The sequence below is a fragment of the Rissa tridactyla genome, chromosome 8 (assembly GCF_028500815.1).
Source record: "Rissa tridactyla isolate bRisTri1 chromosome 8, bRisTri1.patW.cur.20221130, whole genome shotgun sequence".
NCBI lineage: Eukaryota > Metazoa > Chordata > Aves > Charadriiformes > Laridae > Rissa > Rissa tridactyla.
Genome location: NC_071473.1, coordinates 17,202,670 through 17,220,164, shown reverse-complemented (window position 1 = coordinate 17,220,164; position 17,495 = coordinate 17,202,670). Strand labels below are relative to the sequence as shown.

At 41.6% G+C, this 17,495-nt stretch overlaps 1 protein-coding gene across 4 annotated transcripts in view; it reads left to right on the top strand.

The window, feature by feature from the left end:
- Positions 1–17,495, top strand: part of CLUAP1 (clusterin associated protein 1) — a 75,249-nt gene that overhangs the window by 9,434 nt on the left and 48,320 nt on the right. For all 4 annotated transcript variants that reach the window (XM_054211080.1, XM_054211082.1, XM_054211081.1 and 1 more), the window contains exons 6-8: positions 13,032–13,115; positions 14,890–15,023; positions 16,207–16,348. In XM_054211080.1, the coding sequence (XP_054067055.1) occupies positions 13,032–13,115; positions 14,890–15,023; positions 16,207–16,348 (360 nt within the window). The remainder of the gene's footprint in view (positions 1–13,031; positions 13,116–14,889; positions 15,024–16,206; positions 16,349–17,495) is intronic.

Genomic DNA, 17,495 nt, shown 5'->3' with positions numbered 1-17,495 from the left:
TTGGGCATTATTTGATCGCTTTAAATCAAGGCTTTTAGGAGTCAGACTGACTTTAGAACTGGGCCCTAGAAAAGGGACTTGCACAAGTGCAGAGTGCTGAAAGCATGAAATGGAAAATCAAGAGACGAGTAAGTGCTGCAGTGCAGCCACTTCTCATTGGGTCCATTAAGAAATCTTCAATGGAAAACTATTTAAAGGTGCAATTTCTAAAAGGACGGTCTTTCTTATATACAGTAGCGAGCACGTGTTTCTCGTGGCGTAACGACTGAGTGCGCAAGATGGGGCTAACTAATCCTATATAGGTACCCAGTTTATATTTTGCAAAAAGGTTTGACAGATTGAACTTGTTGTATTTAAGAAATCCTGTCTTAGGAAAGATGACCTTTGCTTCTGTCTCATTAGCTCTGAGTTTATACCCTAAAAGCACAAGGTGACACTATGTGACAGCACAGTGAGAACCTCCAGAGAGCAACAGAAGAGACTTTCAAGCTCTCTTCCTTATGATTTGCGTCTGGTTCCAGCCTTCTTCAGTGATTCGTTAAAGCTAAAGAACCCATTTTTGGTTTGTGTGTTAAATGCCAAGTTTTGTACATGAGTGTGTGACAAGTTTGAGACATGAGCCTGTAGCAAAGCAAATAGGTTTCAGGGTAGAAGCCAGGAGGTTGCGGTAACCAGTTGTTCAGTGGAATTTGTCAATTTTTAATTTGCCCTTTTTTTCATTATAAGCGCCCATCTCCGCCTTTCGCTTGAAGTATGAAATTTGCTCATCAAATGCGAGGCTTAGAGCCAAACACTGCTGTTTTCTTCCACCGCTGTTGGGTCTGATAACGCCCATGGAAGTCAGTGGAGCTGTGGTTCTTTTTAAGTAGCCAGTGTCGAGGGCAGCCCTTCTTCACTTCACGCCACCTTCCCTGGATCCTTCACAGACGTGGTGAGGTGCTCAGAAGATGACAGGGATGACATCCTCTGCCTGCCCCTCTCACCTGGAATCAGGTGGGCAGAAGTAGAAGTGCAATTAATTCTGCCTTTGTGTGGGGAGTTTTGTCTGTGGATATCAAATTAGTTGCCATTAATCTAAGGTTCCTTTTATTATTTTTTAATGTGAAGATTATTGATTTCCATTGCGTATTTTCTTTTGACGTTGCGTGGCTAAGTAATGGACACACTAAATTGCACTGGCAGAGGGATTGTGCTATTACAGGGCGGTAGGAGAGCAGCATGGTTTATTTTTTCATTACATTTTATATCCTGAAACCTGTTGCGCATATTAAATGCATCGATGGCTGTGATATTGTTTTAATGAATTTGAAAACATGGTAGTTTTGTGTTACCTGAACCTCTTCCCCTGCCCCAATCCATCTATTTCTGAATATTTAAGTGAAGAATCTCACTATCTAGGCTAAAACAGACTGATGATATATCTTGTTTCTGTTCAAAGTGAAGACTGCTTCATTTTCCAGTAAAAGAAATGCCAGCATTTGGCATTAATGGGTTGACTAGGTCTGTTCTTATAGTCTGAGCAGCTTTTGGGGAAAGATCATTGAGAAAAGTGAAGTAAAGCTCATTATTTCCTGTAGAAATGTTGACTCTAATTTGTGTCACCACCTTTACTTTCTTTATTGGAGTCCTTTTTGCACATAACTTATATAGAAACTGTGTAGAAAAGCCTTATACATTAGATAAATTTTATTTTTTCAGGTCATGGATCACTTTTTTTTTAAATAAATTGCTTTCTGAATGAAAACAAATTTCAGATAGGGAAGAGTTTATTAGCAGAATGGTTCTGTTTGATGCATTGTAGGTACATAATGATGTAGAAGCATGTGCGTGTTTAGCGGGAAGAGTTGGAGTCTGTATTCATTTTCTTGGAAATGTGGTACTGTGCCTTTCTGATGCCTTCATAAATACATTGGTTCTAGACTGAATGTATATGTAAACTACTTTCAAAGTTAATCTATAATGCAAAAACCCCTTTAATTTAAAAATGGCAGAAGAAACATAACCTACAGGTTTTCATTTGCTGAATTCAGACTGTGATGCTGTTAGGCTTTTTGCGGAAAAAACCCCAAAAGCTGTACTTTTCTCATCGAATGAAAATGACAAATGTCATTTTTCATTTAAAAAAGAAATCAGATTTTATATTTGAAAAAGAAGAGGAAGGCATTTCCCGATTAACCATCCTAAAGCAGCAGAGAGCCTAAATGTGAAGAGAAGCCATTTGATTCCAGCCCTGCCGAAAGGCAAAGAGATTCCTTTTCCCACTGTCAGTGGATCCCAACTTGTGGAGCCAGCTGTGGAGCACCAGGTGTGGAGGGGAAGAAGTATGGGGGCTGCGTGTGCGTTACTACAGCTGTGTCACCCACGCTGTCAGGTAACTGTGAAACGGGAGCTTGGCCCAGTTAACTTTGGGGAGCAATTCAGCACTAAGGGGGGAAAAGGATGAAAAAACTTACTTGTCCAGAGGATCTTTGGGGTTAAATGGTGATTTCCAATGAAGCTCTGTTGTTTCTAAACCAGCTGTGGGTGAGCACAGCATAGGTTGTTGGTGTCCTAGGGCAGTGCAATGGTGGAGACAGAATTTTTCTTTTAAAACCCATTTAATGCTTCCATTTGCAACATAGTCTGCAGTTTCCAGTCTTACTGGTCCAAGCCCTAGAGCAGAGAAATTGCAAAGTTGGAATTCATAGAGTCTGGTTTTGAATATGCTGGTTCTTAACACTGTGTATTTGTTTTTTCACGTCTAAAAACCATTGTAATCTTGATAGATGTTAGGACTGTAGTGGAGCTGATGAATGAATTTTGGTACTACACAGAGCTGCAGCTGAAAAGCAAATTCTATGTACAGAGATGTATGTCTTCATCTTCATTGTTTCCTTACTGCCAGGGGAACTTTCTCTGCATTGCATTACTATGTAGCCTTAATTTTCAGAATATTTACAGCTAGCTTTGGATAAGTAACTAGTCACTCTGAGTTCTCGTTTTCTTTAATCTGATTTCTAGCTTTTTTTTTTGGATGGAAAAGGTGGAAGTTGATTTGTATTTGAGGTGGGGCTTTTGTTTGGATTTCTTTCTCTCCCTTCATACCCTATACTAAATGCTTGGGATGATTAAAAGAAGCAGAAGTTGAAAATACCAGTGCTGTGATTAAGCCTGTCGAGCACAAAAATCAAGAAAAGCAGCAATAGATTTAATGTAAGTACTTGGCCAAAATGCAGCGCTGCTTCACTATGCATTCGCCCAAACTTTGGGTTTCACATCTGATGGCTGCAGTCTTGTCAACGGCCTAAAGATCACAGAGTGGTTTGGGTTGGAAGGGACCTTAAAGCCCACCCAGTGCCACCCCCTGCCCTGGGAGCAACCACCAGGTTGCTCCAAGCCCCATCCAGCCTGGCCTTGAACCCGTCCAGGGATGGGGCAGCCACAGCTTCTCTGGGCAACCTGGGCCAGGGGCTCACCACCCTCACAGCCAAGAATTTCTTCCTAGAGATGTCAGAAGATTTTAGAGCAGTCAGTGATCCTCTATACCCTGTAACAGCTGGTGATCGATCGCTTAGGGTGAAAATAGCCAGATGAATCGTTGGGGGGAGGGAGGGGTGATGAGGTGATCCAGATAATTCCTTAGCACAAAATAAAGAGGGGTGATGAGGTGATCCAAATAATTCCTTAGCACAAAATAAAGCAGTAATGACTTTCAAGGGCAGTTGCCATCAGTTGAGGAAGGACGCTCCCGAGTTATCGCACATGGAACATCCACAATCCGAAAGGAAGAATTCACAGCTATTTATAACAGCTCCGCGAAGCTGGCTGACTCTGAGTGCCTGCCACTTTGCATCTGCCAGAGGTCCTGTGGACACATTAGCAGGAGCCTGTCAAGAAGCTGCCTTGCTTAGACTTGCTGAATTAGTAGACGCAGTAAGATAATGAAGCAAAAAAATGCCAGAATAAAACTGCCTCTGTGTTGGTAGCAGGCATGAAGATTTCTGACCTTCTCAAGGTTGTTTTCATTTTATTTACCTCTTAATTAACTCTAAGCCATGTGAAACTGAAGAAAACTGAAATTTATTTTTTTTTAATGTACTTAGCTTGTGCTGAAGATGGGCAACGCATTGGGTTTGTTTTCTAATGCTCCACTTGGCACTTACTCCGTCTGTGACCTTGAACAAACTGTTTATTCCCTCGGTATCCTCTTGTGTAAATAAAGTAATTTCTGTAATTTTGTAGATTAAAGCTTTTAACAGCCAGCCAAAGTGCTTCCCAATTTATGGAGGATAAATTTCTAAGTACAGGGTGTTGCTACGAGTGTTACTGTTGTGTGTGTGCGCAGTCTAAGCTTGTTCCAAAACTGATGGAAGTCACTGAGAATGTATTTATTGACTTCAGTTTGTGAAATGCTTGAATTAAACTCTTAGGAGAGCCAAAGGCATTTAGATCTAGCTGTGGAACCCAGACGGTATTAGTTACAATGAAAAGAGTTGCCACTAAGGACATTTAACTTGGATCTCTTTATTCCCAGCCTTTTGATTAAAGAACCCTTCTCCCTGCCTGCCCCCTCTCACGCTGCTGGAGCTCACCGCCTGCTCTTTCTGTAGAGAGGTAGATCTGATTTGAGCGATGGCTGCGTTATTCAGTACTCTTTGGAAGTTAACTACAAAAAATTATTTTATTTGTAACATTGGAACCGTTTTCCGTCTGCCAAATGTTAGTTCTGGGTCTGAGATACTGCCTGGGGGAGGCCGATAAACTAATTTCTTTTATTTCCTGTGCTTTGGCTACAATGTCACCACGTATCAGGGAGGGAAAAATATTTTCTAGTGGAAATTTGTAACCTGAAATTGATGGAACTCTGGTGAATTCAAATTCCTTGAACTGTCCTGCTTCAAACCAAAACCTGACCTTTCACATTTGAGAAAAGGGGCTTATTGCACGGTGGGAAGCCATGAAAAACCGAAGCCAAAATTAAACCTTGCAATTGGAAGATATATTTGAATCAATACTGCTTTATGTTTTAGATTGCTGTAAGCGTAACCATGGCTGTATGCTGTGTATAACAGTTGTGGGTATGTGTTTTATGTAAGAAATGATTTTGTAGTGAACTTCCCATTAGCATTTATCTTGGAGACATAGCGGCAGCTATAAATTGCTGGGTGGCACGTTTCTCCTCCCAGTCTGGGGACCAGTTATGTCAGTGCATTGAGGATTCTGTCGCCTAGTTGGAAGATCTGAATTCTTGTAGCTCAGTTCTAGACTGTTTTGAAAAACCGTTCTAGCTTGGCTGGGAAGAAAATCACACTTGAACCATCTTTTTTGTGTCACAGCATTTGTCAAAACCTGTGTGACTCTGCAGGTTCCACTTAATGGGGCTAAATCAGAAACACTGTCTACTGAATATCTGGTAAGGTTTTGGTTGTTTGTTATTCCTAACCTTCCTTCATGAGACACAAAGTATGTGTCTCAAAGCCATGTCAAAATTTTAATTACATAAGAGGAAAATGTGCTGCCTTAAGCAGAAGGACAATGATTTTAGCTATTTTTAGCTATTTAAAATACCTTTTTTTTTTTTTTTTTTTTTTTTTTTTATTTCTGGCTGGAGAGCACCACCCGGTATTTCTGTCGCTGGAATACAAAAGCCACTCCACTTACTGCTGGTTAAGCTTTGCTGGGAATAGAAACCAAAGTTGTATGGTAATGTTTACTGAGGTCAAAGGCTTGATGTGAGTTAAAAGTTTAAACTCTCTTTGGGTGGTAATGCTGCAGACACAACACCTGCACGTTTGCTGCAACTTTGCACATGTCGTCTTGTGTCTTTGAGGTCTGAAAGGTGCTGCTGAAAAACATGCTCCATTTTGTTGCTTTTTTTCCCCCTAAGAAAATCATAACCGTCCTGAAGTGTTCTTATATGTTATCTATAAGGAAAGGAAATTTTGTTTCTAGTTTTGTCACAGAAGAATGTGGATAAAAGGAGAAACTGGCAAGATTTTTTTGCCTGACTGGGTGTCTTGCCTTTTTGATGACCCTGCTCTTTTTCCCTTTAAAAAACAGAAAGCAAGCTCCCACCGCTCCATGCTGCCCAAGAACATTTCTATCTGTTTATGTTAGGAATTTCACTCACAAACCTAGCTTTTGCTCTGCTAGAAGAGACATGTTCCTTGTCGTCTCGCCAGGCTCTGGAAGAGACATCACAAGCCACCTCCTGGTTAAGTGACACCCTGTAGTCCTGTGGACAAATCCAAGCTTTACCAATGCTGTGTGCCACGAAACCTTACATGAAGTAAATTAAAGGTGAGGTTTTTAAGGATGTTGGAAGACAATAGTGAGCATGTGCTGGGGTTTGTGAGCTGAGGGCAATTCAGTGGAACCAGCTCTTGAACTAGAAGACGGGTGGACTCCTGGGGGAGGGTGTGGGGGGGGACAGAGCAGTGTAACTTCGTGCCTGTCAGATAGGTTTAAAGTTTCCTTTTGTGCCTCAGCAGCCTGTGTGCCAACATTTGTAAGGGGTTTCTTCTGTCATAAAGCATATGTTCAGATTCCTTCTTATCCGGCTAGGCAGGCCTTCTGATTCTTTTTGGTCTGCAGAAAAATTACGCTTTCCAGTTGGTTCTTTATCTCAGATCTTCTTGTGGCATGCTTTTTACTCATCAGGATAGCCAGGGGGTTTTGAACACTGACTTTGATTGAGAGTTCTGCATTGCTGAGTAGGGAGATGTCTCTGTGGATTCCCTTTGTGGACTGCTGAGATGAGCATACGAGAAAGCAGCGTGGTTTTATGGGAGCCTGGAAGTAGCAAAATTCTCAATTAGCTTGAGCTTTAATCTCTTGAAGCAGAAAACAAGCTGTTAGGAAGTATCAAGATTCCTTCAGGTCTGGATTGTTTTTAATGTCCCTCCTGTACCTTGCTGTTGATGTATAATGATGGCTAATTATCCATTCCCTATATTGGACAAACGTCGACACAGTGTGTGTTAGTAAACTCTCCCAAAGGAGAGTTTTATTGCCTGTATTGGCAGCATTAGTTGGAAAACCCATATTTGCAGGGATTATGGGATGTAAAATGCTTCCTGGACTAAGGCTGAAGACTGTGAAGCCAACACACAGTGGCAGTGAGGCGGCTTACGAACTCCTGAAAAAAGAGGAAGGATTGAACCTTTGCATGTTTGGTGCAAAAGCCAGTGTGTTGGGGGGAAAAAAAACTTTCCACAAAAAAGGTGTTTAGAAACCTCTTCTAGACCTTGTGCTCATCAATGTATACATATATCGTACCACATTTATCGTGAGTGACTTGTGTGCTGGTCATGCTTAATTACTTGCCTTGGTTCCTTACTGTGGTTCAGAAGATATGTGCATCCATTTATCCATACATCAAGCATGCAGGAAGCTGGTTTATCAGTTTTTGATGCGTAACGATGGAAAACCATTACCAGTTGAAAATGTTTTGCTGGGCATATTTGCAGAATGGTTTTGCAGTGGTGGCTCTTCATTGTTAACCAAGTATAAAGCTCCTGGGGAGGGAAGATTCTCAGTAAGGGAAGCGGTGGGGTGCGTCTGCAGACATGGTGGTGTCCTCCTGCCCCCACTCTTTGTGCATTGGGCTTTCTGCATGGTGACATTGCTGTGCAGCGAGGCACTGTGTAATTTAGGGTGGCTTCCATGTTAACAGTGCAGGACCCAGGGAGGCAGGAGCATCACCAGCGGTGGTAATAAAGTGGAATGGATTACCTCTTGCATATTAGCATATTTGGTCAGCACGACAACGCAAAGTAGCAAGCCCACTCAAAATTTGCATTTCAGTCCACTTTGCAGGATGCTCCGCATACAGACAAGTGTCTATAGGGAATGTCGCTGTTACTACCTGGATAGTCGACTGACTTTGAGAAGCTTTTCAGGTTTCAGTAGAAGGCCAAGTGATGGCACTGATACTTGGGTCTGACCTTTAAGCTAAGTGAGCCAAGCTGCAACAGAGCCTTTCTTATATTTCAGGAAGGGCTCCCAACATTTTCCTTCATACAAGGATTCTGAACCAGATTATAAGACCTTGCACACAATGGAAAGGTACAATGTGCCTCAAAAGTGCTGGGGTTTGTTACCAGTTTCTGCTAAGGTCAGGAGACACAGGAGCCGTTATCTTGACCTCCGCCAGTACGTGCTCTGTGGAGCCCGTATGCTTGACAACATACCATTTCCCTCTGTAGAGCTTTTTGCTAATTCTTGGTCTTCAGTTTTGTATTCCCAGCAGTTTTAATTGTCGATATAGAATGTTTCTTATAGTTGACATGTAAGTGGGCCCGAATTGAAACTTTCAGGAGCTTTTATCTGTGGGTTTGGTTGTGGGTTTTTGGTTTTTTTTGTTGTTGATGGTGGGTTGTTTTGTTTTTTATTTGGGAACATGAACTTTAACATGCAATATAGGTGTCTAAATATAGGCATACAGTCTCATTTTAGATGTCTGAGAGCGTCCAAGACAATTGAAGAGAGCTGGCAAATATAATACAGGACTTAGGGCATACCTGGAATATCAGATTGTTCAGGTGATGGAGTCACCTGCATGTTGCCATGTATTTTGGAGATCGTGTACATGCTCTAAAAGATACTATACTTTGAATAAAAGATAGGTATTCCCTATTGATCCCGGAGGGGCAGAGAAATCCACGTATTTCCACATCCAGGAAACTTGGGGCTGCAGAGTTTTGTGGAATAGATCTTTAGCGACAGCGAAGGCAAGTCCTGTGCTGCTTTTCTGCATTGCATGTTTCAAACAGCTTTTTGACGTTTAGCTGGGTATTTGGCAGGGAAGCTGCAAGAGGGTTTGACGAGGTTACTACCTCTGTATATGGATCTTTCAGGATGCTTTTTTGCTGAGCGAGGTAGAACTCCTGGTTAGCCAAACCATCGCTATCATTTGGCAGAAAGAAGCTGGACTGCAACGCTCAACTGAGTGTTTAGAGAATAATGGTAACTTGTGGTCCTGTAGCAGGCTTGAATTCTCCCCAGAAAGGTGGTTCCTGCAGCAAATTGCCTCTTCCAGAAGCCTGGCTGCTGATCTGATTCCTGTGGACAGAACCCCGGGCTTCTGCGCTGAAGATCTGCCGTGGCCTTTTCCCTTCGCTGGTGTTTGACCCAGGGGAGCATCGCTTAGTGGGGACGCAGATTTGAGACGAGTAAATTCTTTAGACAGATGGAGTTTTGAAGGCTTTAAGATCAGTGTTATTTCCTGAAATGACTGCAGTACAGTTTTGCTCTAAGGAAACTTATCTTCATTTTTAATGACAAAATAGGTGCAATTTGGGCAGAGCTGGCTTTTGTTCTAACTTTCTATGTCCTGTGGGGAACGTCCTGTCAGGCTGTGCTCTCTTCTGCTTGATTGGGTGGTCAGCTTGTCTTTGAGTAGAAATCTTTCTGACTTTGTAATGAAATTCTCATTTGCAAAGAAAACAAAGTTTTCAAGTCTAAACCAGCCAAGTCATTTGTTAGTGCTTCCAATTGGCTTTGTCCAAAGTGAAATTCAAAACTGGAAGAATTTAAGTCCTAACCTTTCCACGCGGCACCAAATATTAGTCCAAACGGGGAGATAAATAATGCCAGCAAATGGTGTCTCTTGTGTGCTGTCGTGTGTTTTCTTTAATAATTGTCAGCTTTAGTTCATAAAAAAATAATTTTACACTTGGCTTCCCTGATTTTTAATTAGTATTTATCATGTAAAACTATAGCCAGGGAGCTCTTGGACACTTTGTTTACCACTTACCAGCGCTTCCTGTTCAATCAGCTTGTTGATGAATCCCTCTCTGGTTTTGCATATGTTTGTTTTCTCAAGTTGTAATTACCGGGCATAGTCCTAAATTGTTCTGCTTCTTACCTCCTCTTGCCTTGATAATTTTTTTTTGTCTAGATTTTTCACCTCTCCCAAGAACTCTATTTTTGATGGTTAATTTAAAGGAAACCTCTTGTGTATTATAATGTGTATTCTGATTAGTACACCTAATTGCAAAGAGTACATTACTTCAAAAGAAAATGAACGAGCCCATATTTTTTTCAGCTCAGTTTCATTCGGGTGCTTTTTTTTTGAGCACAAGGAATTGCGAGTACAGCCGGTGGCAATGTAATACCTAGTATTTGGACAAATTTAGAAAATTGGTTTTGCCTTCAAGTATACAGCCTATTTGTATCCACAGATTTAAGCATAAACAGAAGAGCCTTTGTGTAAAGCCAGGTTTTAAAAATCTCAGTTGTCATGTTTCTGCATATTTTATATTGGGTAAGAAATGCTAGTGAGGATGAGTCAGGCTGGAAGAAAAATGTGCTTTATTTGCCCATGTGGGGAGTCAGAAATAGTGAAAGTCATTGTGTTAAATTCATTTTCTTTAATTTGCTTGTGGCTTAACAATGTTTAAATTGACCAGCTTTGGTATTTTTAAAGTAAATGCTTTTCCTAATGTCTTCATAATCTTTGTGGAGTGATTATTTTTATCCAGGCATATTAATGTGAGCTGCCTTCCTTTTAATCCTCTCCTATACGGCCAGTTGCAGGGTCCTTCCTGAAAGAGATGTTAGAAACAAAAGTTTTCTCTTTGGGAGTTGTCACAGGATAACAGGAAACAGCCCAGTGACGGATACCCAGGGAAGTTTTTACAAACATCCATTAAAAAATTTATCAACAGCTTTGATACCCTCCACATATATATTTATTTTGCCATTATATTTCCACTTCCGGTGTCCCTGCCCAGGGCAGGGGGATTGGAACAAGATGATCTTTAAGGTCCCTTCTAACTCGAACCATTCTGTGATTCTATGATTATATATTACTATTTTTCCATTATATTTATTATATTTTCCACTTAGATTTATTACTCCAAAGTGTCAAAATTAGGTTAATGGCACCGTTTGTAGCAGTGAAATGAAAAATGTACGTACGAATGCAGAGTCTTAGGGAGGAGCCGTGTGCGTACAGAAGCTGTAACGGTCCTCTTCAGTTCTTCTCTTGGTCTGCTGGGCTGCGGGGAGGTTAACTGCCCTTGCCTTCTCCTTTTCCAGTTCAGCCCTGATCCTGCACTCTGAAAATACAAACTTCTGCTTTTACGCTACTCTTCATGGCCCTGCCAGATTTTTCCAAGCAGGTGTGATGGCAGGACTTAACCTTGTCTAGAAAATGATGTGGATTCCTGCATGAAGACTGTAATCTGTACGTGAAACTCCCATGGGAAGCCGAGGGAAGGTAGAAGAAGAAAAGACATTAAACTTGTATAAATGATTCCAACTTAAAAGGGCAGATCCTCAAAAGTTTATCTAAAACCCATCGGTTACCCTGACATGCTGCAGTGTTCTGTGGGTGTTTTACCAGGCTACTGCAAGGATATTGGTAAGGGAGTTGTTTATAATTAAAAACTAAGGTCCTTGCTGGTTTTTTTTATCCCTTTTGAAAGCGGGAAGGAAAATAATTTCCTTCCCCCTGCTGAGTGAAAAACTATTTTGTTTGAAATATTCTCTGTAGCAGAGATCTCGCTGCTGCCGTGAAGAGCCGAGTACGGTTGTCCGAGTCTTCGCCAGGCTGACCCTGGCTGCCGTTTCAGTTTAGGCAAAGTCCTCACAAATAAATCGGCGTTTTATTGAGCTTGTTAAATGCATAAGGTTCTCAGAATTGCTACTCAGCTACATTATTCTTGTCCGGTCTTTCTCCAAAGGCGTCTACCTGTGGAGTTATTCAGGAATATGTATTGTGCAGGCTCTTTGTGTCTTATTTTCATCCAAATTAACTTTCTGCTGCTTGGGGCTTGTATTTCTGTGCGGATGGGGGAATGTTCACAGGCACTTTAGGCAGAGTGAGCTTTCACTACCACTAACAGATGTAGCTCCTGTCACTATCCCTAACATAATATTTCTTCTACTTCTTTTCTTGTGCCAGAAAAAAAAGCCTTGGTGCAGCACGTGGCAGGCTTGTTCAGGGAACTGATCCAGCAGAGGAATACGCGCAGCACAAAAAGCTGGTTTTTTTGGCTGGATGAGCTCCATGATTGGGTTCACCGTGCGACCCCCTGAACTTGAGTTGGTGGGGAGGGAGCTGGGCTACCTCTGCTTGTACTTGCCCGTGCAACCTGGAGCATCTGGCACCGTAACTTCACAGAGTAATTGCATCTGCTGCCAGAATTCATCTTGTTGTAGGCTGGGTGCAGCCTCTTGCAATGTGTATGAAGCATTTTTAGATTCTTAGTCAGATGTTCTCTACAGAGATGCTATTTCCATCTTTATCCACCTGTTACCAAATGGTTTGCCAATGTAAGATGATTTTTAAGGACATTTAACTGGAAAAATCTCCCTCCTGTCCTCCCAGTAGCAAACAAGTAATCCAGTGCTTTCATAAGATGACCAGGTCAGTGTTGTAAGACATCAGACAGACAAATGCACGCTGAATAGCCCTAAGCCCATCTGTCCCCAAAGCTGCTGAGGAGGGAAGAGGTTTTTTTCGTCCTTTGGGATCTAAATAAGGAACACTGTTTTGATGAAGATTCTGAACCACTTGGTTATCAGAATTGGAGAAGCCCATACATCTGCACCATCTGATTTTCATATGGGTGTAGGAGGCACCTGCTGACTGTCCCAGCTGCCTGGCTGAGTTAGATGGATTCATAGGGCTTGTTTCTCCCTAATTTTGGTGACACTGTTCATCTACCTCCACTATTGTTTTCATGGGTCATGTTGTAAAGATGATGAAATCTTCTGTGCTACCTTGCATACCTTGCTCAACAGGTAATAACCAGCGCCGTTTCCAAAAATCTGCATTCAACTGTACTTGCAGTTCAGACAGTAGCACTTATCTTGTTTTGTAAAGATACTTTAATTGCTCAGTGTTAATCTCAGCCTCACTTAACTGTCTCTTTCATCATCTCTTGTTCTTTAAATTACCTTAGCCCTGGTGAATAAACACTAAATCCTACTCCATTTATTATGCAGATGATCATATCATTGTTGCTTGACCACCCTCAGTTCTGCATATATTAGTTCCTTTGTGTAGTGCTTAAATAGACTGGTGTGTTTTTATTTCATAGGAAGCAAGAACAGAGTCTATTGCCAGACCTTTGGAGATAAATGAGGCTGAGAAGATGATGAAGGTTGCCATTGACTGTGTTCTGGTAAGCAAAACGTTATTTATTTAATTGCAAAACTATCATTCCTCTCCTGCAAGAAGAATGTAGCTCTTCTTATCAACAGGTTAAGAGTGCCAAAGCATATATCGCCTTCAGTTGCTGGAGCAGGTAGTGCTGTACCTGGTTAGTTAATAGCTAATGTTGAACTTCAGTTAATGGCTAATGCACACTTTGGTCTTTAGGTAACATCAGACGTGTGAACAGAAGTTCATCAAGGCAGAGATGAGTCTGTGATGACTCCTTGTGTCGTGGTAATGAATACGGTCACTGACGATCCTTCTGGTTTATTTGGGAAATCTGTTGTGTTCAGAGTGAACAAGCCCGTTAATTGAAACTGATAGCTTTCCTGGCAGAGTGAAGGGGGTGTCTGCGTGGTGATGAGTGTGAGCTGGCAGGCAGAAATCACAGCCTGCAGCAGAAAGGGTAAACGATGTTAGCAGCACTACCTAGGAGAGCATGTTAAGACCTGCTCTGCTTTCAGACTGTTGCACTGTATAACTGTCTTGGTTCAATATGCAGAAACATTCCTCCAGTTGATGCATCAAAGAATTGCACTTGGCCTCCCGTGGTGCCTCTCTTGGGAGAAAATGACAGAAAAACCCTCTGCATTTTAGTCATATTTCCTGCCTCTGCTAGGAGCTCAGTCATCACCCCAGAATCTTTACAGGAGGGGTAAAAATTGCCTAAATCAGCACAGAAATCTACATCCCACCCACATTGTCTAAGCCATGTCAACTTGGCAGAGTCAGGGCTGCAAGGGCTGTACTTGGTAATGCAAAATGTGCTGGTACCCCTGGAGTTGTGAAGTTGGGCTCTGGAAGCAGGAGAGCTGAGCTGGCCAAGGGGTGAGAAGAACTGGCTCTGTGCTAATTAGTGCCATGCCAGTGCATCGTTACGGTTCTCATTTTGGAGGACCTTTTGTCTGTCCCAGTCTTGGGAGCACTGTCCTTGCTCCAGTGCTTGGGTTCCTGTATTTCTGACCCATTAGCTGCACTCACAGCCACTGTGCAAGTATGGTGGTTAATTAAATCCTAGTGATTATTGTAAGTTATTTAACTGCAAACTGTATCCAGTCCAAGTGAGTAATTACAAGGAGTGGAGTTCCAGATTTAAACAGCCAGTGCATAATCAATAGATACTTCAGGCAATCTTTCCTTATGTTTCTTCTCCCACTCGCAGTCTATATAAATTCTAAATGTTGTTAATATGCATTGCTATTCTAGGCAGTAGCGCTAATAAACAAACAGCAGCATGGAAGAGCAGTTGGCTTCTTGGGAAATATCAATAACACATACCTCAGCTGTTTTAGTTCTGGACCAGTTAATGAAATGACCTATTAGAGCTGAGCAGCACCTAACAATTACTGCTGGAATTTCAGCAAGTGTGGTGCTCGTGGTTTCCTGAGCATGAGCACACTGAACGTGCTCAGTTCATTTTAATAAACTGGAATATTCCCACTTCCCCCTTCTGGTTCCTGTAGCACATGGTGCAATGTTCAGGATGCTTCCCAGATTTTGAAAAGATGGGTAAAGCAAGACTTAGAAAAGGATGTGATTCTGTGATGAAGATATTTGGATAGACTATGTTCTTTATAAAGTGACTTTTATCTGTTTTTCATTGGCCGGTTTATGTCCTAGTTCATTCTTATAAACTTATTTGGTAACCTGAGATGTAAGATTATACAGAAAAATGGTCAGCATCTGAATGATAATTCTAATTATTCCAGTGCAAGCCATGGTTCACCATCCTTCTCTTTTAGGAAGAAGTCCAAAAGACTAAGGACATGTTGAATAATGTAGCTTTGGATGAAGCCAATTTGGAAGCCAAGATTGAAAAACGAAAATTGGAGCTGGAAAGAAGTCAGAAGAGGCTACAGACGCTGCAAAGTGTTCGGTAAAGATTATGAACTGATTATCTACTGCATAAATGAGTGTTAGCATAAATGATGGAACTGTGTGCTGTTAATGCTTAGAGCAGCGAGGAGTGAAGTCTGTAATGAGACTGAGATGAAGAGAGATTCTCTTCTCTAGAAATGCCCTATCTGGATTGTAATTGTTCATTTTTCCCTTACCATGTATTTGAAATCAGAATTTCAAGGCTGTTAAGTGGCCAGAATATTATTTGTTGGGGTTGCCTAATTGCTGCTTGAGCCACACAAAATGGTCAGATAGTATGTCTTGTCTTCCCCTTTGTTATTAACCATGGATTGTGTCAGGTAGTTCTCCTGAAAATGGCAACTGGTGCGAACATTCCCTCTGTTCCCTGAGGCTTCTAGCCTTCTTAGCCACCATTAAAAAGAAGTTCATTATGCATCCCTTGTTAGGATCGGTTCCTCTAGGCAGTGATACAGCCTGCTGTAAAATCAAGATGTTCAGATTCACAGTTTGGTTTGTTTTCTTGCCCTTAATTAAACTGCAGGTTTATACAATTTGCAAGATCATGCTCTGTTTTTGACCTAACATGAAAAAAAAAAGAACAGGAAATATTAGAGAAATGAGTGGTGGAAGGAATGACATTGGTTCGTATACACATTTTGATCGGTAACCCTTTGGAGGAAGCGTTTTGGGTAGATGTGAAGCATCGAACGGCAGCGGTGTTCTTTGGGGTGCAACAGTTAGCTCTGCAGTATAAGGCCATCGTCACTTACCGGCGTCAAGTCTAGTTATGCTCATAATGACACGTCACGTCTTTGTAGGAAATAAGTCTCCATCAAAGTAGGTGATTTAGCAGCCATGCTACAAGCTAGTTTTTTTGGCCGTGGAACAGCAGGACAATTAACTTAGATTTGCCTGCCAAAAGGGCCAAAATGCTGCCTTTCTGCCTGTTTGAAAGGAAATGGTAGTGGGTACGCAATAACCTTTCCTTTGCTAGATGTAATTTTTGCAGGATAGTTTAAGGAGGTTTTTTGTCTTAGGCTTTCAGTCTCTGAAGTAGTGTGGAACCTTAAGAACAAAAGGTCCTTTTAGTTTAGTTTAGTAGACATGGAAAGGAAGCTGCAAAGCCAAAAATGCTTATTTCAGAATTCTGCGTATACAGGTCAATATTTCACTGAGTAGTTTGTGCTTGTTCTCTCCAGTCCTGCTTTTATGGATGAGTATGAGAAGATTGAGGAGCAACTGCAGAAACAATACAGTATTTATCTAGAAAAATTCCGTAATCTGACCTACATGGAGCAGCTCCTGGATGATCATCGTAGGACAGAGCAAGAGATGTTTGAGGTAAAACAGCTTAGAAACGCTCAGCAAGACTGTATATCCTCTAGTTCTTGGCCTTATAACAGAAAATGTTTTAATACCCTTTGCCAAAGCAGCACTTTACTAGTTGTAGAGCCAGCTCTGAGTGACTGGCAGTTTACTGACGATCCAGTAAGTGTGACTGCACTCGGACAAGCGTGATAATACAGCTTTATTTTTGGAGTTAGTGAAGTTAAACCAGTGTAATGATGCCCCTTTCCAGTCTCTGACTTCCCGGACTCGTTTTTGGTTGATGATTTTTTTGTTCATGAAGAACGTTTTCAGCATTTCTAATCTTTCTTTTGCCACGTACAACGTATGCGCTAAGAGTTATTAGGCGCTTATTTTTATCCTCTTGCCAGCAACTGATGTATAAGGGTTTCTCAGCACCAGGCTCTTCAATTTCCTCGTAGTAGTCCTCCTCAAAGAAAAGAGGAAAGAGTATCAGTGAAAAGATCAGATATGCTGGAATCCTCGCTTACATATCCTTCAGTTGCTGACATCGACTTCAGTTTTGTTTGGCAGAAATTCTATTTTCTGTTGACTTGCTGAATTGTATCAGTTCAGCGCGAATCTCTGTTTTGTATCCTACTGGATAATCTGCGCCTGTATCTCATCTTGCTCCGTACTTTCCTTTGGATGTTTGTTGGACTGCAGCGCTTTCAGCCAACCTTTCATTCAGCTTCCCATAGCTCCGTGTTTTACTTGGCGGCTTTTCATCCTTCTCACCGTCATTACCTGGTGTATCTTCATTGAAAACATGTTTCAGTCAATGAGCTTAATACTGGTGGGTGCGCTATACTTTGAGTTAAGGAGTGCTTCCTCTTTCGGGATCGTCCTGTCATTCATATGCAGATCATGTTTTATTTTGTCAACACAACTTAACTCTTGTTCCTGGCAGAAATGGGAGAGCTGTGCATAATGTTCCTTCTATCTGGCTATGACTGTGTGTTTTGCTTTTGCCGTGCCTATGTGTGCCTACTGATGTGAAAACAAAGTAGTTTGACCCCAACTTTTCAGCCTTCTCCTTTGAAATATTCATACGTGTGTTTAGTTACAGTAAAATTTTGTGGCCTGTGCTTAGGCTGCAGATAAAGCTCAGTAACTCTATAGTTCCCATTCTCCTATAATC